The 25,470-nt window shown below is 44.4% G+C and overlaps 1 protein-coding gene across 3 annotated transcripts in view; it reads left to right on the top strand.

The window, feature by feature from the left end:
* phactr2 (phosphatase and actin regulator 2) overlaps nucleotides 1-18,295 on the top strand; it is a 193,177-nt gene extending 174,882 nt beyond the window's left edge. For all 3 annotated transcript variants that reach the window (XM_068045586.1, XM_068045584.1, XM_068045585.1), the window contains 5 exons: nucleotides 8,817-8,872; nucleotides 11,366-11,427; nucleotides 12,590-12,727; nucleotides 14,024-14,100; nucleotides 14,973-18,295. In XM_068045586.1, the coding sequence (XP_067901687.1) occupies nucleotides 8,817-8,872; nucleotides 11,366-11,427; nucleotides 12,590-12,727; nucleotides 14,024-14,100; nucleotides 14,973-14,988 (349 nt within the window). In that variant the 3' untranslated portion in view covers nucleotides 14,989-18,295. The remainder of the gene's footprint in view (nucleotides 1-8,816; nucleotides 8,873-11,365; nucleotides 11,428-12,589; nucleotides 12,728-14,023; nucleotides 14,101-14,972) is intronic.
* The last annotated feature ends 7,175 nt before the right edge of the window (nucleotides 18,296-25,470 follow it).

Genomic DNA, 25,470 nt, shown 5'->3' with positions numbered 1-25,470 from the left:
TGGAGAGCCTATATGGATTCGATGCGCCCGAATGGCCTCCTTCTGTGTTGTAAATGACTCTATGACTCTATGTGCACATAGCTGTGGGGCAGAGGAGAAGTGGGAAGGATGATCTTGGGGGTGCAGACAGCATAGCAAGCACACAATTCACAGTGCCTACTACCCCAGGTAATAGAAACAATTGGCCTTGGTAGAGCAACAGGACTTGAGAAGGCATGGATTTGCTGGGCACTCTGTGCCACACAGTCCAGTTAGACCTGCAGTCGACCATCTGCACTGCAGATCATCAGTGCCCTCTCCTTGAGTATATTCAAGACTGAGATTGTAAGATTTTTGTACCCGAGGGAATTGAGGGATGTGGAGAATAGGGTAGGTAAGTAAAGTCTAAACCAATAAAAGGAAAATCTTCGAATTGATGTAAGGAAGTTCTTCTCTGCACAAAGAGTGATCAATATTTGGAGTGGACTCAGGTCAGGCAACAGGGGGCCATCATCCTGGAATGAATGGGATGAATGGATCTCTTCCTCTTGTATCTCTCTGGTGATCTTGTTTGTAGAAATATTCTGCTACTAACTGATGCTCCTGGTTGCAGATTAGCACTAATGGATGGCAACAAAGCCAATTGGTGAATTGCAGAGAATGACGATCCCACTACTTGTAACCATGGTTAGTCTGGACAGACCTGAAACTGCCAGGGTTCTCTGCAGCCTTAGGCATGATGGCCCCATGCCTTCAAAGGCAGAGGGTGATTCTATAAATCAGTCATAGCAAGGAGTGAGTTGCTTAATGACAAGGATCTGCCAGTGCCACACTCTATCCTCCTGCATTGTACCATGAACAATGCCAATAAATCACTGGCTAGAATTTTTTCCCCAAAATAATGAAGGTGTGAAAAATCTAGCCCAGTCATGAGGCCCATTAAAATTCCTTCCTGTAGTATATTCGGTTTCTCATAATTGTGTGTCGAATGTAATTTTCATATTCCTGATATTCTCACACAATCTTTCGACAAGTCATTTGGCCCAATCACTCCATGCTTTTATTTAGAGAATCAGAGAATTGTAAATGGCCACTCAGTTGTTTGGCCTGTCATCTCTGTGCCAGCTCAGCTCGTCTCACTCCCTCGCCTTTTCCTAGCAGCCCGGCAAATCTTTTTTGTTCAGATAATTATCCAATTCTCTTGTGAAAGCCACAATTCAACCTTCCTCCACCACACTGTCAGACAGTGCATTCCAGACCCCAACCACATGCTGTGTGAAAAAGTTTCTCTTCGTGATACCTCTGGTTCTTCCAATCACGTTAAATCAGCTCCTCTAGTTCTCGACCCTTCCACCAATGTTCCACATGGGACTCCTCTAGTTATAAAGACAGATAGTAAGAGATTCTATAGATATTTAAAAAAGAAAAGAGTTAACAAAGTGAGCGTTGGTCCTATAGAAAGTGAGTCTGGGGAATTAATAATGGATAATAAGGAGAAAGCAGATGAATTGAACAGATATTTTGCATGGGTCTTCACTACTGAGGATACAAGTAACATCCCAGTATTAGCTGTAAATCAGGAAATGGAAGGGAGGGAGAAACTCAAGAAACTACAAGCACCAGGGAAGTGGTACTGAACAAATTGTTGGAATTCCTCAGGGTAGTGTCCTAGGCCCAATCATCCTCAGCTGCTTCATCCTTCAATCATAAGGTCAGAAGTGGGGACGTTCACTGATGATTGCACAATGTTCAGCACCATTCGCGACTCCTCAGATACTGAAGCAGTCCGTGTAGAAATGCAACAAGACCTGAACGATATCCAGGCTTGGGCTGATAAGTGGCAAGTAACATTCGCACCACACAAGTGCCAGGCAATGACCATCTCCAACAAGAGAGAATCTAACCATCTCCCCTTGACATTCAACGGCATTACCATCGCTGAATCCTCCACTATCAACATCCTAGGGGTTACCATTGACCAGAATCTGAACTGGAGTAGCCATATAAATACTGTGGCTACAAGAGCAGGACAGAGGCTGGGAATCCTCCTGACTCCCCAAAGCCTGTCCACCATCTACGAGGCACAAGTCAGGAGTGTGATGGAATACTCTCCACTTGGCTGGCTGGGTGCAGCTCCAACAACACTCAAGAAGCTCAACATCATTATATATCATATATCGCCGTTCCTTCACTGTCGCTGGGTCAAAATCCTGGAACTCCCTTCCTAACAGCACATTAGGTGTCCCTACCTTACCTGGACTGCAGCGGTTCAAGAAGGCAGATCACCACCACCTTCTCAAGGGCAATTAGGGATGGACAATAAATGCTGACATAGCCAATGACGCCCACATCTCATGAATGCATTAAAAAAAAGCTGTGGGCTGGCAAGTCCCCGGGTCCTGATGGACTTCATCCTAGGGTGTTAAAAGAAGTGGCTAGTGAGATAGTGGATGCGTTAGTTTTAATTTTCCAAAATTTCCTAGATTCAGGGAAGGTTCCATTAGATTGGAAAATAGCAAATGTAACTCCTTTATTCAAAAAGGGAGGGAGACAGAAAGCAGGAAACTACAGGCCAGTTAGCTTAACATCTGTCATAGGGAAAATGTTAGAAGCTATTGTTAAAGATGTTACAGCAGGGCACTTAGAAAAATTCAAGGTAATCAGGCAGAGTCAACATGGTTTTGTGAAAGGAAAATCAAACATAACCAATTTACTGGAGTTCTTTGAGGGAGTTACATGTGCTGTGGATAAAGGGAAACTGGTTCATGTATTGTACTTAAATTTCCAGAAGGCATTTGATAAGATGCCACATCAAAGGTTATTGCAGAAAATAAAAGCTCATGGTGTAGGGGGTAACATATTGGCATGGACAGAAAATTGGCTCGCTAACAAGAAATAGAGAGTAGGTATCATAGATCATAGAGAGATACAGCACTGAAACAGGACCTTCAGCCCACCGAGTCTGTGCCGACCGACAACCACCCATTTAGACTAATTCTACATTAATCCCGTATTCCCTACCACATCCCCACCATTCTCCTACCACCTACCTACACTAGGGGCAATTTGCAATGGCCAATTTACCTGTCAACCTGCAAGTCTTTGGCTGTGGGAGGAAACTGGAGCACCCAGCGGAAACCCATGCGGTCACTGTGCCATTTTCTGGTTGGCAAGATGTAACGAATGATGTGCCACAGCGATCAGTGCTGGGGCCTCAACTTTTTACAACTTATATAAATGACTTGGATGAAGGGACTGAAGGTATGGTTGCTAAATTTGCGGATGATACCAAGATAGGTAGGAAAGTAAGTTGTGAAGAGGACATAAGGAGGCTACAAACAGATATAGATAGGTTAAGTGAGTGGGCAAAGACCTGGCAAATGGAGTATAATGTGGGAAAGTGGGAAATTGTCCACTTTGGCAGGATGAATAAAAAAGAAGCATATTATCTAAATGGTGAGAGATTGCAGAGCTCTCAGATGCAGAGGGATCTGGGTGTCCTAGTGCATGAATCGCAAAAGGTTAGTATGCAGGTACAGCACGTAATTAGGAAAGCTAATAGAATGTTATCATTTATTGTGAGGGGAATTGAATACAAAAGTAGGGAGGTTATGCTTCAGCTATACAGGGCATTGGTGAGACCACATCTGGAGTACTGTGTACAGTACTGGTCTCCTGGAATACCTGGAATGGGCAGGCTGTCTTAAAAGGAAAGATTGGACGGGCTAGACTTGTATCCGCTGGAATTTAGAAGTGCAAGAGACGACTTGATTGAAACATATAAGATCCTGAGGGGTCTTGACAGGGTGGATGTGGAAAGAATGTTTCACTTTGTGAGAGAATCTCGAACTAGGGGTCACTGTTTAAAAATAAGGGGTCATCCATTTAAGACAGAGATTAGGAGAAATGTTTTCTCTCAGAGGGTCGTCAGTCTTTGGAATTCTCTTCCTCAAAAGGCAGTGGAAGCAGAGTCTTTGAATATTTTTAAGGCAGAGGTAGATAGATTCTTGATAAGCAAGGGGGTGAAAGGTTATCGGGGGTAGGTGGAAATGTGGAGTAATCAGTTCGGCCATGAACTTATTGAATGGGGAGCAGGCTCGAAGGGCCGAGTGGCCTACTCCTGCTCCTAATTTGTAAGTTTGTATGTTCGTATGCCCATCTCAGCCTAACACCATATCCTTCTGACTGTAAAAGTTTCTGTAGGTATGTGAAGAGAAAAAGATTGGTGAAGACAAATGTAGGTCCCTTACAGTCAGAAACAGGGGCATTTATTATGGGGAATAAAGAAATGGCTGACCAACTAAATGCATACTTTGGTTCTGTCTTCACAAAGGAGGACACAAATATCACACCAGAAATGTTGGGGAACACAGGGTTTAGTGAGAGAGAGGAACTGAAAGAAATCAGTATTAGTAGAGAAATGGTGTTTGGGAAATTGATGGGATTGAAGGCCGGTAAATCCCCAGGGCCTGATAATCTACATCCCAGAGTACTTAAGGAAGTGGCCCTAGAAATAGTGGATGCATTGGTGGTCATCTTCCAAGATTCTATAGACTCTGGAACAGTTCCTACAGATTGGAGGGTAGTTAATGTAACCCCGCTATTTAAAAAGGGAGGTAGAGAGAAAGCAGGGAATTATAGACCAGTCAGCCTGACATCGGTAAAAATTCTAAGAGTCCATCATCAAAGATTTTATAGCAGAGCACTTAGAGAACAGTGGTAGAATCGGGCAGAGTCAGCATGGATTTACGAAAGGGAAATCATGCTTGACAAATCTACTAGATTTCTTCGAGGATGTAATTAGTAGAGTTGATGAGGGGGAGCCAGTGGATGTGGTTTATTTGGACTTTCAGAAGGCTTTTGACAAAGTCCCACATAAGAGATTGGCATGTAAAATTAAAGCGCATGGGATTGGGGGTAGTGTATTGCGATGGATAGAAAATTGGTTGGCGGACAGGAAACAAAGAGTAGGGATAAATGGGTCTTTTTCCGAATGGCAGGCAGTAACTAGTGGGGTACTGCAGGGATCGGTGCAAGGACCCCAGCTATTTACAATATACATTAATGATTTAGATGAGGGAAGTAAATGTAATATCTCAAATTTGCAGATGACACAAAACTGGGTGGGAGGGTGAGTTGTGAGGAGGATGCAGAGAGGCTTCAGGGTGATTTGGACAAGTTGAGTGAGTGGGCTAATGCATGGCAGATGCAGTATAATGTGGATAAATGTGAGGTTATCCACTTTGGTAGCAAAAACAGGAAGGCAGATTATTATCTGAATGGCTATAAACTGAGAGAGGGGAATATGCAGCGAGACCTGGGTGTTCTCGTACACCAGTCACTGAAGGTAAGCATGAAGGTGCAACAGGCGGTAAAAAAGTCAAATAGTTTTTTGGCCTTCATAGTGAGATGATTTGTGTACAGGAGCAGGGATGTCTTGCTGCAATTATACAGGGCCTTGGTGAGGCCACACCTGGAATATTGTGTGCAGTTTTTGTCTCCTTATCTGAGGAAGGATGTTCTTGCTATAGAGGGACTGCAGCAAAGGTTTACCAGACTGATTCCTGGGATGGCGGGACTGACATATGAGAAGAGTTTGAGTCGGTTAGGATTATATTCACTGGAGTTCAGAAGAGTGAGGGGGGATCTCATAGATACCTATAAAATTCTAACAGGAGTTGACAAGGCAGTTGCAGGAAGGATGTTCCTGATAGTGGGGGAGTCCAGAACCAGGGGACATAGTCTAAGGATATGGGGTAAACCTTTCAAGACTGAGATGAGGAGAAATTTCTTCACCCAGAGAGTGGTGAACCTGTGGAATTCGCTACCACAGAAAGTAGTTGAGGCCAAAACATTGTATGTTTTCAAGAAGGAGTTAGATATAGGTTATTGAGTTGGATGATCAGCCATGATCATAATGAATGGCAGAGCAGGCTCGAAGGGCCGAATGGCCTACTCCTGCTCCTATTTTCTATGTTTCTGTTCCTTTCTCCCTCATGTACTTATCCAGCTTCCCCTTAAAAGCACCAATTAACTGATCTTAATCTTAATTAAAACTCCACTGTCAGTCCAGTGATTTTTTTTGGGTACCTATTTTTTAGCAATTACTAAGGGCCCTCCTGTCTGTGTGTCCTGTTGTGTGTGCTTTTTAATTAATGCAGCTTCTCCCTAACTCCCAGTTACATTATCTGAACATTTGATGCAGAGTTCACTGTTGGTGGCAAGTTGTTGTCCTTGCCCCTTTTGCAGAAGTTTTGGGTGAAGCTGATGTTGATGTGTTATGGTTGCTAGCAACACCTGGGAAACCTGGTCATGAAATCTGTTTCTGCTCCTTTGAGAATTTTCAAGTTTTCTGAAAATTTCGCTTTCCACAGATTGAGAAACGAACTTCCTGCTCACACCTGTCAGGTGAACTAGATCATTATGAAAGGGTGCTCCCTGATTGGCTACTAGCTATTTATCATTGCTGCTAACTAACTCACACTCCCCGATGTCATGCATTTTGCTGGGTTATGGTTTTGTTGTGGTTATGTTACTGGACTAGTATCCCAGAGAATAATAATTCAGAGAATGTGCATTCAATTCCCACCATGGGCAGCTCAAGGACTTGAATTGAGTTGACATAAGAAGCTGGTATCAGTAAGAATGTCCATGAAGTTGTTGAATTGTTGTAAAATAAACCCCATCTGGTGCACTAATGTCCTTCAGGGAGAGAAACCTGTCGTCCTCACACAGTCTGGGCCTATATGTGACTCCAGTCCCACACCATCAAGGTTGGCTCTTAATTGTCCTCTGAAATGGCCACTCAGTTGTATCAAACATACCAGTGATTTAAGGAGGCTGACCTAGAGCATGGCTACCCGACCCGAACTCGACGGGACCCGACAACACGTGTTGGGTTCAGGTCGGGTTGGGTCGCTCTTCCAGGTTCGGCATTCAGGTTTGGGTGGGGTCGGGCCGGGTCAGACACACTCCATCACCACCTCCGGTACGGGACTCCTCCAATCCCAATGTACTTTTTAAACAACCTTTCAAGTCCAGTTACAGTTTTTGTTGCTTATCTGCACAAGCTCAAAAAGTGAAAAACGTAAGCTCGGTTAACTGAACATTCCAGTGGTCAGGTTGGGTCAGGCGTGAGAAAAAATGAAAGGACTCGGGCCGGGTTTCATTTGCAGAGCCGAGCCAGCCTTTAGGCTGACCAGCATCTTCCCAGGGCAACTAGAGATGGGCAATCGAGTCGACCTTACCAGCGATGCCCATATCTCTGAGAAAGGCTGCACATTGTCAGGATGTTAATCATTTCAGATAGAAAGGCATTTTGGGGTTTTTTATGTTTTGTGGAATATTGTAGCCTGTTTACAAGGGAGTAAGTACACACATGAGTAGTACAGATCAGTTTAAACCAGCAAAACTCCTGCCACCATCAACCCAGAAGTAAAGATTGAAAGTGCTGGAAATTCTCAGCAGTTCTGGCAGTATCTGTAGAGAGGGAAACATTTAACGTTTCAGGTTGATGGCCTTTCATCATCTAAAGGCCTGCTACCCGACGGGACCTGATGACGTGTCGGGTTCGGGTCAGGTCGGATCGCTCTTCTGGGTCCAGCTTTCGGGCTCGGGTCGGGTCGGGCCGGGACCAGGTCAGGCCGGGTCTGGGTCGGACACACACACAGTATTACATTTTGCTCTGCTGGGAAGTTGAGTTTAGTAAGTGTCAAAAGTTGAAAAGTCTGCCTGAGCTGGGAGTCCGGGACGTCAAGGAGGGAAATTCTGAGTCTGCGCAATGAGCGAGTGAGCGTCTCTATGATGTCATCACGCTCATGCTGCAGCTTCCTGCAGATTCGGAATCACAAGGTAGGTAAAGAGAACATTCCGGTGGTCAGGTCTGTTCGGGTTGGGTCGGGCACGGGAAAAAATGGAGGGACTCGGGCCGGGTCGGGCTCGGCTCCGATGTGGTTCTGTTGGGTTCGGGTTGGGTTTTTTTTCCCCTGACCTGAGCAGACCTTTAACCTGAACTCCATCATCCGCTCTAATTTTTTTTCTCTGAATCCTTATCCGGAGAAACATTGCAGTTTGCACCATCTGCATTGGGATCTTGTGGTTGCTGTTAGAGAGGGAAAAGCACATGGAACCATTGGATGTGTTAACATTTGAGACAACCCCGTTCGCCCTCCCTCCCATGGAGGGACGAGCAGTGACCACAGACTGTGAGACACACTTTCTGACAGGCTTTTCATTCATCTAAAATTACAGTGCAATGTGGGGCCAGAAACTGCGACTCGCCCCAGCTGCTGAGTGCTTTGCCTGCTAAGGCTGGATGTTGTCTGTTCTCATCCCCAGATACAGGGAAGACAACTGCTGTTCCCAGTCCACTGGGTGTGACAGACGTAATAAAAACATTTCTGGGAAAAGTATCGGCTCCCTCTGATGGTTAAATAGGTAACAAATCCTATTATTCATTTTCAAAAGAAATTGACAATCCCTGGAGAGAGAGAGAGAGAATGAAAAAAGCACGTGGATGTATAATGTGACCCAGCTTTCTGTTACGATGCTGAGAATGTCCCTCCCGCTCTCTCTCCCCCTCCCCTCTCTTCTTCCGGAATCGGCAGCTAGAGCGTATATAAAGGCAGTGGAGGTTCTGCCAGTGAATCATTGTAAGCTGACAGTTGCACAGCTTTGTCTACTGCAAGTAAAGAGCTTGGGAGATTTCAGCTGCTGAAAGCATCAACACTTGTGTTCTGCCCAGCTATACCAGCCTTTCTGTTTCACTTCAGAAGAGGATAAGAAAAGGAATTCTTTATAAAAATGGTACACTATTCGATTGTTATTGTGTTCGGCAGGAGACTCAGCCAAAGACCCTCACTGGAAGAACTGGAGCAGAGGAACATCTTGAGATGTAAGTAAGATGAGATCTGCGAGGCTGTTATCTCTGAACTGTGTGTCAATTTAATGTTTGATTAGATTACCGGGGGTATCTCTCTCTAACGCTGTACCTCACTCAGCAATAACTATATCTCAGCACCTGGCTCTGAATCTGAATAACTGCCTGGGACTTGGAGCTGCAGTGATCTTTCCTGGAGAGAGACACAGAAAATAAATGCCATTCCGAATGCTGTCCGCATTAAAATAACTGCGGATTGTAACTGAAAATTATTTTTTTTAAATAATCAATCCTTGCAAGATATCAGACAATTTCAGTATCGCAGGGTGCAGTTTGTCGAAAGAGAAAAGCAGGAGAATCGGACGTGCGGAAATTCATTTGGATGTTAATGTTAAATGCGTTTTGTTTTTCTGGTGAGGTGCCCTGGAATTAAAGTTTGCACAAGATGCCCCAAAATGCCGCAGAGCAGCACACGTGTGTGGAGGGGGTGTTGGTAGGTCGGGGGGGAATCCGCCCCCGCTTCCCCCATGGCTGTGTGGGAGCGACCAGGGTGGAATCCCACCTTCCAATACGTCATCGAGGCTTCCCTGTGACGTCACACAGCAGCTGAGACATAAATGTAACTGTTTCACTGCCGGTGAATTTCACTTCCGGCTTCACTTACCACCCACCCTCCCCACCCCCCCCCCCCCCCCCATACCCCCCACCCCACCCATCTGTTGTTTCTGAATGGGAGGTGTGGACACTAGAATTAACAGACCCTCATTTGTCTAGTTTTTTTTTGTAAATAAATGTGAGCACCCAATGGTAGTACAAGCAGATTGCAGTGTCACAGCAGCCTGGTCCTTTGCTGATCACCCACAGCCTCAGGAAGGATTCACTGTCTACATTCGGAGACTGACTGTAGATTTACCAGGAGTGAGGGACTTTTCAGTTACATCAAGGAGAATCTGAGATTGTTCTCCTTGGAGCAGAGAAGGTTAACGGGAAATTTAAATCCTGCAAGTTTTGATAAATGGGGAGAAACTGTTTCTACTGCTGGAGGGCTGATTAATCAGAGGGCACAGATTTAAGATAATTGGCAATGAATCAGAAGGGTGATGAGGAGAATTTTTTCTTTACACAGCAGGTTGCTGCAATCTGGAATGTGCTGCCTGAAAAGGCGGTGGAAGCAGATTTAATAACAACTTTCAGAAGGGATTTGGATAAAGAGCAGGGGGGTTTGGGCCCACTTGGATCGCTCTTCTTCCTTCTGTGCTGTATCAGTGGATGATCAGAGCTTCACCAGATTAACCCCAATAACTACATGCAGTGTTAAGCTTTTCCTGCTCAGGGGTGGGGGGATGTGGGAGGAAGAGAGAAATTTTATATTCTAGCAATAGTCCTTCAATTACTATCCTATTCTCTTTTAACATGTGCTATCTACCAGTGGCAAAAATAGTCTGTGTAATATGTAGAATAATAAAGACCTAATAGTGAGCTCAAGGAAGTCATGCTTTTTCTCCATCGCCCTGCAATTTCTTTTCCCCTTCATGTATTTATTGCATGCCTGTTTGGAAGTCACTATTGAATCTGCTTCCATTCAGTGATGAAGATTCTCGGTGCCCCTGGCTTGCATCTGACCCGCTGATTCCACAAGTGGTGGTTCAGGGAGAAACAGACCCTCCATAACCGACTCTACCACCAGCTGCCAAAGCCGAAGTTTAGGAATTCCCTACATAAACCTGTCTGCCTTTAGCTTCCTTTAAGTTACTCCTTTAAAAACTACCTCTTTGGCCAAAATTTTTTTATCTATCCTAATTTGTCCTTATGTGGCTCAGTGTCAAATTTTGTTTGATAACATTCCTGTCAGGTGCCTTGGAACATTTTACTGTGTTAAAGGTGCTACATTAATGCAAGTTGTTTTTTTTTTTGTCCTGGAGATGTAGGGAAATGGCAATGGGATCTGCTGTTCATTACCACTCAGCCCATAGCAGAGTGAAATGCACGGTGATGTGGGGAAGGGGAGAGGGGCAGGGAACATCAGTTTTCCTGCTCAGTTCCCGCTTCAGGTTACCTGGACCATGTCAAGCCCCTATGTGTTTCCAAAAGGAGCATCCGACCTCCCTAGTTTTCCTGTCTCTCATCAGGAGTGGGAGAGGAATCCTCAGACAGACAAACAGTGCAGTGACTGGCTGCCAAGCAGCTCCCAGATCCAAGGCTCGAATTTCCCCTCCGACCACTGCTCCTCCACTACACCCGCAAACCCCCCCTCCCCCACCCCCCAACAACAACGCCACGAGTGTGTTGCTCGTCACATGGGACTACAAATAGGAAGGTACAGACGTGGGAACGTGCTGTGACGTTGCTGTAAGGGGTGTCCTAACCCGCGTCACAGCTGTCTGAATGGAAGTCAGAAGAGGCGGGATTCCCCTGTGTCTAACTTGTGCTGAATAACTGCTGTGGCGTTTGCAAAAACCTTCGATTGAATTTGACCCTTCCTTTCCCTTCCTGTTTTTTGTAAAACAGACAGAAATGAAGAAGAGGAACACGAGGAAAGACTGGAGATCAGGAGGAGGCTGACTCGCAAGGTAAGCCACACTTATCATTACCTGAAGCAATTTAACTGCAATGTCTGTGACACACCCCGCAACAGAGGCTCTACCTCTGGGATCAGAATTGAGCTAGCCACTTGGGGCAAGCTGTTAACAAGCACATGAGCAGGTTTCCTTCTTTTGAAGTGAATCTTCTGTAGGATCAAAGTTCTCTTGAACAGTGCCAGGAAATTTGCATGCTGCTGGCTCCGTGTTAGCATTCCTTACCTCCGGGTGAGAAGGTGCACATTTCAAATCCCATTGCAGACAGTCTCGATCTACTGAGACCAGAAAATCCAGCTGGGAGTTATGGGCTGACTTCCAGCAGGAGACGACCATCCGGTGCCTGATTGGGGAGAGGGCACCCACAATCATCACCTGGGGTTATGGGAACTCTTAAAAGCAGCTGCCTACCCACCCAGGACATGGGGATGCCTTGGTGGCTTTAAGAGGAGGCTGTGAGTGTGTGTAAACACATGACTCACCAAAAAAGAGCACCATTATCTCCTGTGTATCTGTGAAAATGGCAGGACATTTTGTTTTATTTTCTGTGTTCATGGTGGAGCCAGCTTCTGACTTTCAAATGTAAGATATCTACTGAGCAGAGCTCCCCACATTTTTACTGCTGAGACTTTTGCCCGTTAAAAGCTGCACTGGGGGCATAAATCTTCTTGGACATGAATCTGACAATAGCAAATCAGCAAACTGGTTTTACCCCCTCCCCAACCCCAGTTTCTTTTCTGTTGAACACAGTGGAAAGGTAAACTGTGCAGAGTTGCTGATTCACCCTTTTGCTCTCTTGCTGAGTAACTTTTTTTTTATTTACTCTTGTGGCTGTTACCCTGACCCAGTTGCTCACTGGATCTATTAATTGAATTTTAATAAAAATTGTGGTATAAAATTCCCCTGTGTTACTGTGACACTGTGCTCGCTTGCTGAATAAGAACATGGCTGAGCGCAATGATCATAGAATCTTACAGTACGAAAGGAGGCCATTTGGTCTGTCTTTCCTCTGGAGGGCATCAACCAGCACTGTGCCCACTGTACTCCTCAGCCAATGCCACTTTCTTGGTGCAGCCTGTGAGATATTTAATTGATGAGGCCTTCCAAATCTTCTCTGGTTAATCACCGGCCATTCTTTCTCCTCTGTCCCTTACAGCTTAGCCTCAGGCCCACAGTTGCAGAGTTGCAAGCCCGGCGGATCCTGCGCTTTAATGAGTATGTGGAAGTGACAGAGGCCCAGGACTATGATCGGCGAGCTGACAAGCCCTGGACTCGGCTAACGCCTGCTGATAAGGTGAGAATATGAAACACTTTCCACTAATCCCAATGAACACAGTACTGCAATCAGAACTGGAGGAGTACAGACATCCCAGAGGGGTGCGGGGCCGGAGAAGATTACAGAAATAGGGAGGGGGTGAGGCTATGGAGGGATTTGAACATGAGGATGAGAATTTTGAAGCAAAGGTGACTCTTGACAGTGCAGGTCAGTGAGTGCAGATGTATGTACATTGATCCCAATGAGGCCAATTTTCCCCACCAGCTTATTGTCTGATTCATCTTGCGTCCCTTTTCTGATCTGTTTCTGGTTATTATCGGGAGAATTTGAATCTGGGAAGGAGGAACTGTATTCAGTGTGTGCAGTGTCATCATAAACCTGAACTTGCTTAATGCATTTATAGTGTTGCTGCACACAGTGAGCTGGGTTGTTTTCTTTGCTCAGTGGTAGCAGTCCCGCTTCCGAGTCAGTGAGTTCGTCCCACTCCAAAGACTCAAGGTTGACACTCCAGTGCAGTATTGAGGGAGTGCTGCATTGTTGGAGGAACCGTTTCTCAGATGAGATGTTAAACTAAGGTCCTGCCTGCCCTATGAGGTGGATGTTAAAGATCTCGTGCCACTATTTTGAAGAGCGAGGAAGTTTTCCACAGTGTCCTGGCCAATATTTATCCCTTCACCAAAATCATAAAAAAATCATATTATCCGTTCATTATGACATTGCTGTTCGTGGGAGCTTGCTGTGCACAAATTGGCTGCTGCATTTCCCACATTACAACAGTGAAAAGTACTTCATTGGCTGTGAAGCACTTTTGGGGTATCCTGAAGTCGTAAAAGGCACTATATAAATGAAGTTTTTCTTTCCCAGTTGTTCATGGTGAGAGGGGCAAGAAAATATACGCTGACTGGAGCAGAGACAGAAATTTTGGTTTAATTTCTGGCAAACAGCAAGAGTTCAGTGATTACCACTTGATTGTTGATCCTTCAGCACAGAAAGATCCCGTTTGTCAGTGAGCATGGCTTGTAGGGGAAAAATTATAATGGAGTTAACATTTTCAATGGGAAACCAGCCTATTAAATATTACACTGCATTTTGTGGGAATGATTTCAAAGCCATTTGGAGGCAGACGAGGGTAGGCAGTTTCAGGGTTCTACAATGTGCAGGGTTTCTGATGCTAATAGTTTGGAAACGGTGCAGCATGATGCTGAAAGACTCCTGGCATTCAGTGAGATGCCAGTAATCAATGCAGCTGAATTCATGGCCTGCTGTGTTCAGTCACATGACACCTCTCCTTTCTCTCTCTCTCTCATCACAAAGGCTGCAATACGGAAAGAACTGAATGAATTCAAAAGCCGAGAAATGGAAGTCCATGAGGAAAGCCGACATCTAACAAGGTAAGCTGGACTTGGGCTGCATTTGTTTTTCCCCACCCCCCTCTCCCCATCTTGCTCTGTTTCTTGTGTTGTCACCCTTCCTTTCTCTGACTCCCCTTCTCTGTCTTTTATCTCTCTCTCTTTTTTTTTCTCTCTCTCCCTCCCCCTCTCTCACTTTATCTCGCCCTCTGTCTTTTTCACTCTCTCCATCTGACTGCCTCACATTCTCTGTCTCTCTCTCTCATCCTTTCAATCTTTGTTTGTCTGTCGCCTCTCACCCTATGTTAAAACAGACTGTGTTTGTTTATCGGAGTCCTTGCCATCGGTTTTGTTAGTGCTGCATAATGACATCAGGCCCTCCCACAATCTCCCTAGCCCTCCCTCCCCCAGTCTGGTGCAAGGCACACAGCTGATGAATTTGCACCACTCAGACTGCAATTACCACCTCCCGGTGCTTTAGAACATGAGTCAGTTCCAGGTACTTGAGGCATCCTACACAAAGCTCTGCCTCATCTTGTCACCTCTCAAATGCCAGGCTTTGAACTCTCTGCTGGGGAATCAAACTGAGACAACAAAATTACTCAGTCATTAATGCAATAGTGCTGCTCCCTCCCAACCTGCAGCTGGCAACCAGGAGCCATCTGAAATAAAATGCTGCAGTCAAATTTATGGCATATAACAGAATTATTCCCCCTCTACTTAACCTTCCCCTCTACCTCTTTGATCAAGCCTTTGGCTACCTGTCCTAATATCTCCTTACGTGGCTTGGTGTCAGATTTTGTTTGATAACACTCCTGTGAAAAGCCTTGCAGATGTTTTAACAATGTTCAAGGCGGTATATAAATGCAAGTTGTTGGTGTCAGTGCTAAAGAAATCGCAACCTTTCTCCTCAGATTCCACCGGCCATAAAGGAAGTAATGAGAGGCTCCAGGAGAGACTCAAATCATCGAGTATTGAAGACGGTGCGTTTGTGGAATCGCTACCGAGGCTACGACGGCTTAACGTATGTTCTGTGCACCTTCCTGTCAGAAGCAGGTGTTCAACAGAGGGCTGACCATGCAACAACAAAAACAATCAAAAAAAGAGAAGTTTTAATATCTAAGTAATTTTTTTTAAAAAGATTCTTTCTCAGTGGAGGCAGGCTGGTTTCTTTTGTTGTGGCTGGAGGGGGAAAACAACGAATGAAATGATGATGATGTAATGGCAGTAGAGGGGGAATGAAACCCAGGCAGAATTAATGGCACTTTTAAATGCCAGAGCAGAGAAAATTGCATTAACTTATTGCTGATGTGCTATCGGACAGGTGGTCAATAATCAATGTTGTGCATCGCTGTCATGTTCTCCCATGTCGAGACTTGTGGTCAGGATATTGTTTTCCTGCCATATACTAACCGGTTGCTGCTTTCTTCCCTTTTTTTTTGAGAAAGCAGAATAAGGCCGGAAAGGGAATCTGTTTCTTAATGTAACTAGCAAACAACTGCTATTACCTGTTCAAGTCTACACAGAAAGCTGTCTTGATGTTGGCTCAAAGCCGTACACAGCTCACGTTCTGCATCAAATACACATTGGACAAAAAGATCTCTAGCCTGTACGAGTTTCTCTCTTAACCATCCCCCCTCCCCCCACCTCTTTACTAAGTTTCTAAGCTGGTGATATTTATTTATGGGTGTCTGATGATTGCTCTCATTGACACTATCTGTTATTATTATTTTACTATGTCTCAACAAAGTAAGATGTTGCATCAAGACCAAGCGAGAATTTTAGATGGGTGTGAATTCACTGTAAAATTGGCATAGGGAGGCATGTGCAGACTGAAGGCAGCTGTAGAGAGACAGGCCCATGACCGTCAATAACTGAATGGATGGCATCTTTCCCATTATGGGGTTGTAAATTTACTGGCACCTGTTGACCAGCATTCTGCTGGCCTCTCTAGCCTAACGATGGAGGGGAGCTGGATGGGTTTAAGTGGGTTAGACTCAATGGCTGTTGCATTTTTCACTCACTTGGCCCCAAAGCCTACATTCACCACCGCTCCCTCCGGCTCTGAGCTGTTCATTTGAGGGGCAGTGTGGGGTTAACTGCCCCCTCCTAAGGAGCAATTGACAGTCTATGAAATGTCTTAAGGCACTTTGTAAATGCAAATGTTTCTTGTGTTTTGCAATTGCCTGACTGTCAACATTCTCCACCCCCCTCACCTCCCCAGGTGTCTTCCCACCCTCAGTATCCTTTAGGGTACCAAAAGTTGGCGACTTTCTTTGATCAGCTCTACATAAATCGCCCAAAGACTTAGCGTCCATGAATTATGGGTCTTTCGTGGGGGAGAGCAAGCAGGGGAAATGCCACAATCTGAAAGACTTCTCGGGAAGAGGGTAAATGAGCTACAGTCCAAACTCACCGTGTCTTATTGCAGAGTGGAGCTGGTTTGCCCTCCACAACTGCCGTTGTGCCAAAGTGCTTTCTCCCCATCGTCAATCCAATTGATTCATCTTTCCCTCTTTTTATTCAACAATTGGTGTTGTAGATTTTTAAGTTATCAAAATGAAGGAGCAGTGAGGGAGATTTGGTATTGGGTTGTGAATTTTGCGTTCTAGCATTTGCATTTATTGTTTATTTCTAACTTTGAAGGAAGCAATTGGAAATGACAAGGGTCAGTTTCTCAAATGGAACCAAATGGATTGTGGCAGTCGACCATTTTTAATGTTCACTCCTATTTGTATAGGACAAGCCAAGGGGATTAGGGCAAAGAGGGAGGGAGGGACGGACATGGACTGTAGTCAAAGAGTATGAATTGCACTAACCAGGATAGAGGGAGTCTTTAGGGCAGAGAGTGTCGCAGGAGAACATTTTTTAATGAATTGCAATGTAATACAAGAGTTACAAAGGCCGTGGCAACTTTCTGCAGGATATCCAGTGGTCAATTGACTACCTGCTGTTGAAGAGTGATTTTCTTTTGAATCGGTGGCGAGGGCAATAGAAAAAGCAAAGGATTCCAGGTCATTGAACGTGCACTAACTGATTGTGAATTTAACGTCTTCACGTAAACTGTGACTGAGCTTTAAAGAAGAGGATGTTGGTACACGATGGTGTGTACACCCAGCACGCTGCCAGATGAATTGTCCTACGTTGTGCTGTATTGAGGGCTGCTTATTCAGACTTGCCTCAGACATCTGCCACATTTGGCCAACCCCAATCAAACCTCCTAAACTGGGAATGATCACTTCTTTCCTCCCCATCCCATGCCCCTGATACTACTTGTAACCAGATTTCTCTGGGAATGTGGAGGAGGAGGAGATTCAACTTCTTCTATTTGCTACCCTCCTTCCCTTTAGGGGAGCAGGAGGAGGGAATGACTGGTGTTCCACGCCTCCTGTTACATCCCTTTATGAACAGGATCTGTATCTTTTAGCAGGGTCTGAAACATGAGAAAATAAACCACAGTTTAAATCTTTAAAATGCTGCCCTGGCAGATCCGAAGTTGTTTGTTTTAATGAATTTCCTGTGGGAATAATCCTCACGTTTACGATGTACTTTTCAAGTATGAAATCAAATCCTACTTTTATTTTCAAGATCAATGGATCAGCACTTTTTCTCCTCCCCCGCCCAACCTCTCTGTTTTTCCCAGCAATAGTTAACCATTCAAACAAAACTCTAAGGTTTCATTTGGGCAGTGTTTCAGGCAATGAGACTGAATGTTGACTTCTGATCAAATGTTCCAGGAAAACAAAACAGCTTCTCCCAGCCGTCCCGCACAACCGACAACCTAAAACTGGCAGCTGCTTTAAAAAAAAATTACTGTTCTTTAACTTTGTGTTGTCTTCCGTCTTGTAGACGGAGGAATGCTACAGATGTACAACAGATGAATGTAAATTTGATTTATAAATTGTATTGGTTGTAAATAACTGGAAAAAATGTACACTGTCAATAGTTGACAAATGATTCTACATCCTGTCTACTTGTTTTTGTAAAGTGTTGCAATATATATTTTCAAAAAAAAACCAAGGCTCTTTGTTTCAAATGCCACGCTTTGTTGTTATGTTTGTACAGCCAACCCAGGTTATTTGTGTGTTTTTAAAAGTTCTTACTTTTGTACAATAATCTAATTTTATGAGTATTTAATGTGACATTGTTATAAGCTAATTATTGGTTTTCATCACTGAGCACATTTCTGAAGTGCCTTAGTTCATGGCTTTGCTGATTTGTTCTGTAATATGTCAAAATTTTATTAAAGAAATCTTATCATAAGCCCATTTGTGTTTTGCTTCATTCAGTAATTTTGTTTCAACAACAAAAAAGTTGAGAAGTCTGAGTGAAAGGTCAAAGTTTAGTGCAGGTCGCACCAAGGAGAGTGGGTAAGAAAATGGACGGATCCAAGAGCTACTAAAAAGACTTGGATTTGTATAGTACCATTCACAACCTCCACACATCCCAAAGCATTTTACAGCTCGTGAAATACTTCTGAAGTATAGTCACCGTTGTAACGTAGGAAATGGGGTAGCCAATCTGTGCCCAGCAAGATCCCACAAAGAGCAATGTGATCAATGATCAATTATTCTGCTTTGATGGTGTTGACTGAGGGTAAGTACCGGTCAGAGCTCCCTTGCTGCTCTTTGAGTAGAGCCATGGAACCTATCACCTCCAGCGGAGCAGACAAATAGGGCCTGGGTTTAACATCTCACTTAGAGGGGGAAAAAAACACCTTTGAACCATGCAGTACTTGCTCAGGACTGCACTGATGTGTCAGTTTATCTGCTAAAACCCTGGAGTAGGAATGAACTGACAATCTTCTAACGAGAGGCAAGAGTGCTCCACAGAGAACTCCTAGAACTTAATGTACTTACTGGAAATGAAACCTGGATCAACTGCATGGAAGGCAGCTGTGCTCACCACTGAACCACCATTGCACACAATTCCAGCTGTGCTCACTACTGTACTACCATTGCACACAATTCCAGCTGTGCTCACTACTGAACCCCCATTGCACACAATTCCAGCTGGGCTCGCTACTGAACCACCATTGCACGCAATTCCAGCTGTGCTCACTACTGTACTACCATTGCGCACGATTCCAGCTGTGCTCACTACTGAACCACCATTGCACACAATTCCAGCTGTGCTCACTACTGAACCACCATTGCACACAATTCCAGCTGTGCTCACTACTGTATTACCATTGCACACAATTCCAGCTGTGCTCACTACTGAACCACCATTGCACACAATTCCAGCTGTGCTCACTACTGTACTACCATTGTGCACAATTCCAGCTGTGCTCACTACTGAACCACCATTGCGCACAATTCCAGCTGTGCTCACTACTGAACCACCATTGCACACAATTCCGGCTGTGCTCACTACTGTACCACCATTGTGCACAATTCCGGCTGTGCTCACTACTGAACCACCATTGCACACAATTCCGGCTGTGCTTACTACTGTACCACCATTGCACACAATTGTGGCTGTGCTTACTACTGTACCAGCATTGCACACAATTCCAGCTGTGCTCACTTCTGTACCTCCATTGCACACAATTCCAGCTGTACTCACTACTGTACCAGCATTGCACACAATTCCAGCTGTGCTCACTACTGTACCAGCATTGCAAAATTCCAGCTGTGCTCACTACTGTACCAGCATTACACACAATTCTGCCTGTGCTCACTACTGTACCAGCATTGCACAAAATCACACAGTAGTGTGCAACCCCTGTTAGGTGTCTGCTGTGGCTATGTTGGTAGCACTATCACCTGAGTCACAAGGTTGTAAAAGTCATGGCTGACACTCTCAATGCAGTACTGAGGGAGGTCTGCACTGTTAGAGATGTCATCTTTTGGGTGAGCTAGAAATGGGGAGAATCCCACAAATGTTCAGCCACCTTTTGCTTTCTGTAAACCTGTAGTGAGGTTCCCTGTTGCTCCCTCTGCCCCACCCCCCCATTTGCAGTTTGGAAATCTCATACTCAGAAAGGTGTTAAAAATGAGTTATACCCCTCGCCTGATGTTCCTTTCCTCCCCATTTGCTGTTTTCCTTTCAGATTTCCAGCATTTGCACTGTGGGTTTATTCTTAACCTAAAATTGAAAGTCTATCAGGATGACACTCTGGCCCCAGGGCAGAGTATGGACTTTGATCCATAGAAAATTAAACCCCCATCATCCTGGAAATCAATCAGCAATTCTCAAAATCTTTAAAGCTCTTCTTTGGTGCCACAGAGTAACCTGTCAGCATCTTACCAGGTCCAGGAAAAGCCTTTGCTCCATGCTAAATTTTTAAAAGATTAATAACTGTAAATCCCCCAGAATCCAGACAGAGTCAGCAACATGCATTCTCTTTCCGTCTCAGTGCCTTTTGTTTCAATTATATTCTCCATGAGAAACTACCTTAATGAAGAGTGATCCTGCTGCACTCAACTAACAATAACAGCTTGCATTTATATAGTGCCTTTCACATAGTAAAAATGTTCTAAGGCACTTCAGAGCAACCACTGAGCCACTTAAAGCGATACTAGTACAGGTGACCAAAAGCTTGGTCAAAGAGATAGGTTTTAAGGAGCAACAGAAAGGAAGACACAGAACTAGAGAGGTTTAGGGAAGGAATTCTGAATTTAGGGCCCAGGCAGCTGAAGGCACGGCCGCCAATGCAAAGTGGAGATGGACAAGAGGCTGGAATTGGAGGACAGCAGAGATGTTGGAGAGTTCTAGGGTTGCAGGAGGTTTCAGAGATAGGGAAGGGGGAGGCCATGGAGGAATTGGTAAACAAAAATAAAAATTTTAAAATCGAGACATTCCCAGACTGGGAGCCAGTGTAGGTCAGTGAGCACAGGGGAGATGGGTGAACTGGACTTGGGACTAGTTAGAACATGGGCAGCAGAATTTTGGATAAGCTGAATTTATGGATGGAAGGTGAGAAGCTGGCTCTGAGAGCACTGTGTTACGGCCAGGTGAGAGAGGGGTCTAGGGCTCCCCCCTCAGCCTCTTCCTGATTTGGCCGTAACAGGGTTTAACCTTTAAAACGCTGTGTTTTAGCTTCCCTTTCAGTGAGTCCTTGCTCACTGCTCTCCAATTGTAATGGCAAAGAAATCAATCAGACAGGTTTTCTCAGATTTAAACAAGCAAGTATAGGTTTATTAACCTTAAAACTCTAACTCAGTTGAAACTACTAAGAATACATGACGCGACCACGCCAGCATGTATGTGCGATAAACACACATGCAAATAGAGACAGAGGAGGTGAATGAATGGGAAAGGTTTGAAGTAATACCTGGAAGTTCAGTTACTAGCTTTGGGTTTGATGTACTGTCTTTGATTGAAGTTAAGTCTTGCAGTTCTCGTTAGGACCCAGTGCACACTTTCAAACTTGTTTAGCTGATCTTCTGTCTTGAGGCTTAAGTTGCTTCCATGGGTCCCTGTAACTTTGCGTGAGAGAAAGATAGACAGGGAGACCGTCCTTCCCATTTGTCTTCAAATTACAGTCTCTTTCTTTCTGTGTGGCACAATTCAGACAACCCCCAGGTTGCCAGCAGGTTAGTCGTGTGACTAGCTCCTTATTTAGAGACGCCTTGCCTGTGAGATTTTTTGGGTTCCTTCAAGCTTAGCAGACACTCTCAGTGGCGGGGGTGGGGGAGGGGTGTTGGTGGTGGAATGCTGGCTCTTACACATTCAATGTCTCTTGATCAAAATCCATCTGGCTAATTGAATCGGGGAGGCACTCCCATTGTCTTCTTCAGGCAACTGTCTTTTAAAATGGAAATGTGCATGTTTTCCCCCACTGTTGTGGTCTTTTAACAAGCTATTTCAAGTCCAGTAACAGTTCAAAAATAATGTTCCATCTGACAAAATTAATATGTCTCATTTTGGCAGGTGTAGATTTCTTCACAACTGGAATAACACTGAAGTATAGGAACACTTGCAATCAGCTCTAAATTAATGGCTCTTGGTGCTGGGCTCCTGATAACTGTAACTTTGCATATTAATCAGGGTGTATCACAATATTCTGGGGCAGCACACTGCAGGTACAATATGCAGCAAAAAACATTGAATCTTTTTCACTTTTTTGCTCTGTTCTGCCTTTTTATTATTTATTCTTGGGATGTGGGCATCACTGGCAAGGCCAGCATTCATTACCCATCCCTAATTGCCTTCAAGAAGGTGGTGGTGAGCTGCCTTCTTGAACCACTGCAGTCCCTGTGGTATAGGTACACCCACAGTGCTATTAGGTGGTTCCAGAATTCCAGAACCTAGTGATGGTGAAGGAACGGTGATATATTTTCAAGTCAGGATGGTGTGTGGCTTGGAGGGGAACTTGGGGCTGGTGGTGTTCCCATGTGCCCAGTGCCCTTTTCCTTATAGGTGGTTGAGGTCATGAGTTTGGGAGGTGCTGTTGAGAGAACCTTGCTGTATTGTTTTACATGTGCGAGTTTAGACAGTGAGACTGGGGCGTTCCAGTCCCACAGTCATACACCAATTCAGAAGTGGAATGCTATGCTGGCCGGAGTGACGACAGATTGTTGGCCCTGTGATCTGCAGGACCTCACCAGGCAGTGATACACACTGCATTTCTACAGTATCTTGCTCGGCCTCAGGACATCCCTAAATGTTTCACAGCCAATGAAGTATTTCTTGAAGTGTTGTCACTGTTGTCATACAGGAAGAGGTAAGGGACACAGTGGAAGTGAAGGGGTGATGACCAATTGGGACAGGATTAGGATGGGAGGTTCTGAGGGCCATATTATTACTGCATCCCTCATCCCAAATGCAGGCTGCAACAGTAGATGCCTCCTTTTCCTGCTATAGCCCTTTCCATACCACCTACCTCCTTCCACCCAAAGGTATGAAAAAAGATCTAAAAGAGAGAGAGAGAAGAAAAACAGAGAGAAACAGTAACACAGAGACAGCAGAGACAGGTAAGAGAGTTGCGGTATTCTCTGTTCATGTGACATGCTTCAAGAGATCGACAACAGACGTACTAAAATCTGCACCCACTACTAGTCAACTCTTCTCCATTATAAATTCCTGTTCCTGTTATAATGGAAGCATATTATAAAAAGGATATAGGAGCATACTATTTCTTACATTCGCTTCTAAGAGCTTCTCAAAGAGATGGAAAAACCGGCAGGTGTTTCAAAGAGTAGGAAAAGGCTGAGCTTGGGTTTGTTCTTGGCAGGTTGATTTTTTAAATCCTTTTCAAAACACTGCCTGTCCAAAGTGACACCAAAAATAACATCTCAGGAGTCAAGCCTCCTGACCCCTATACATATTGACCTGTCACTTCTTTGTAAACATCTTTCCCCAGGTCAAAAAGTCCCCGCTGTGTACTTATCTGAAAACAGTTGCCTTCTACTAACTGTTGTTTACAAACCAAGTCTAAAAGACCTTTTGATGACCTCTTTTTAAAAAAAAACACAAAGTCTAGCATCTATGGAATCCCTTTTTCAGTTTTAAAACACAAGTCCTCAAATTTTAACAAAAAAAATTGAAGCATCCTTAACAGTATATATGTGCATAAGCGATAAGTGATTGAACGTGGCAGAACAGCTTGAGAGCAGTTAATAAAGCATAGAGTATCCGAGGCTTCATTAATAGGGGCATAGAGTGCAAGAGCAATGATGTTATGTTGAACTTGTATAAGACACTAGTTCGGGCTCAGCTGGAGTATTGCATCCAGTTCTGAGCATTGCATTTTAGGAAAGACGTGAGGGCATTGGAGAGAGTACAGAAAAGATTCATGAGAATGGTTCCAGGGATGAGGAACTTCAGGTATGAAGACAGATTGGAGAAGTTAGGACTGTTTTCCTTGGAGAAGAGAAGGCTGAAAGGAGATTTGATAGAGGTATTTAAAATGATGAGGGGTCTGGACAGAGTAGATAGTGAGAAACTGTTCCCACTCGTGAAAGGATTGGGAATGACGGGTCACAGATTTAAAGTGATTGGCAAAAGAAGCACAAGTGACATGAGGAAAAATCTCTTCACACAGCGAGTGGTTGGGACCTGGACTGCACTGCCTGAGAACGTGGTGCAGGTAGGTTCAGTTGAAGCATCCAAAAGGGAATTTGACTGTTATCTGAAAAGGAAGAATGTGCAGGGTTACAGGGAGAAGGCAGAGGAATGGTATTAGGTGAATTGCTCATTCGGAGAGCCAGTGCAGATATGATGGGCCGAATGGCCTCCTTCTGCACTGTAACAATTCTGTATTTCTGTGAGGTCAGATTGGAGAGGCTGAGGTTGCTCTTCTTGGAGCAAAGGAGGTTGAGGGGAGATTTGATCGAGGTGTACAAGATTATGACAGGTTTAGATAAGGCAGACAAAGAAAAGCTGTTCGCATTAACTGATGGTACAATGACCAGGGGACACAGATATAAGGTTTTGGGCAAAAGATGCAGGGGGAATGTGAGGAAGAACTTTTTTACACAGCGAGTGGTAATGACCTGGAACTTGCTGCCTACGAGGGTGGTGGAAGCAGTGATGATTAATGATTTCAAAAGGAAATTGGATGGGCACTTGAGGGAAATAAACTTGCAGGGCTACGGAGATAGCGTAGTGGAATGGGAATGACTGGATTGCACTACAGAGAACCAGCATGGACTCGATAGGCCGAATGGCCACTATCTGTGCCATAATGACTCTATGACTCTCTGACTTATAGAGGAGATTAAAACTAGAGGAAATTAATATAATATAGATATTAATAAATCCAATAAGGATTTCAGGAGAAACTTCTTTACATCGAGAGTGGTGAGGATATGGAACTTGCTACCACAGGGAGTAGTTGAGGTGAGTAGCACAAGGGAGAAAGGATTAGAAGGTTAGGCTGATAGGGTGAGACAAAGTTGGTTGGGGAGGGGGGGGGGGGTGGTGGCATTGGTATGCAGGAGGATTCTTTTCTGTGCTGTTAATTCTATGTAACTCTGCCAAAGTTGTCAGGCTGTAATTGCACCCTCTCTCCAGTGGAAACAACACTTGGTCCATTCCACTTGGAAACAACACTTGGTCTTAACTAGCCACGTGCAATATCATGATATTGACTATTATGTAATGAATTTTTAAAAATGTATTTGTATAGTACCTGATCACATCTTCAGAATGTCGCAAAACACTCCATTGCCAATGAAGTACATTTGAAGTGTTCTAATGTGGGGAATTCTGGCAGCCAATTTGTGCACAGCAAGGTCCCACAAACAATGGTGAGAAATGATGAGTAATGCTGTTTTTGTTTTCACCTATCCTTCTTCAAAAGGTGCTACTGCATTTGTCACATTCACATTCGGGTCCTTGTTAGCAAGGTTAACAACTAAGATGAGTGACAGTACCTCGGATAATGTGGAATTCTTTCAGTGCAGCATCGAAATGTCAGCTTAAATTGAATGCTGGTGATAATAACCATAACTTTCTGACTCA

This window comes from Heterodontus francisci, chromosome 13 (assembly GCF_036365525.1).
Source record: "Heterodontus francisci isolate sHetFra1 chromosome 13, sHetFra1.hap1, whole genome shotgun sequence".
Lineage (NCBI taxonomy): Eukaryota > Metazoa > Chordata > Chondrichthyes > Heterodontiformes > Heterodontidae > Heterodontus > Heterodontus francisci.
The sequence above is the reverse complement of the archived record's forward strand: the minus strand, read 5'-3'. Positions and strand labels throughout refer to the sequence as shown.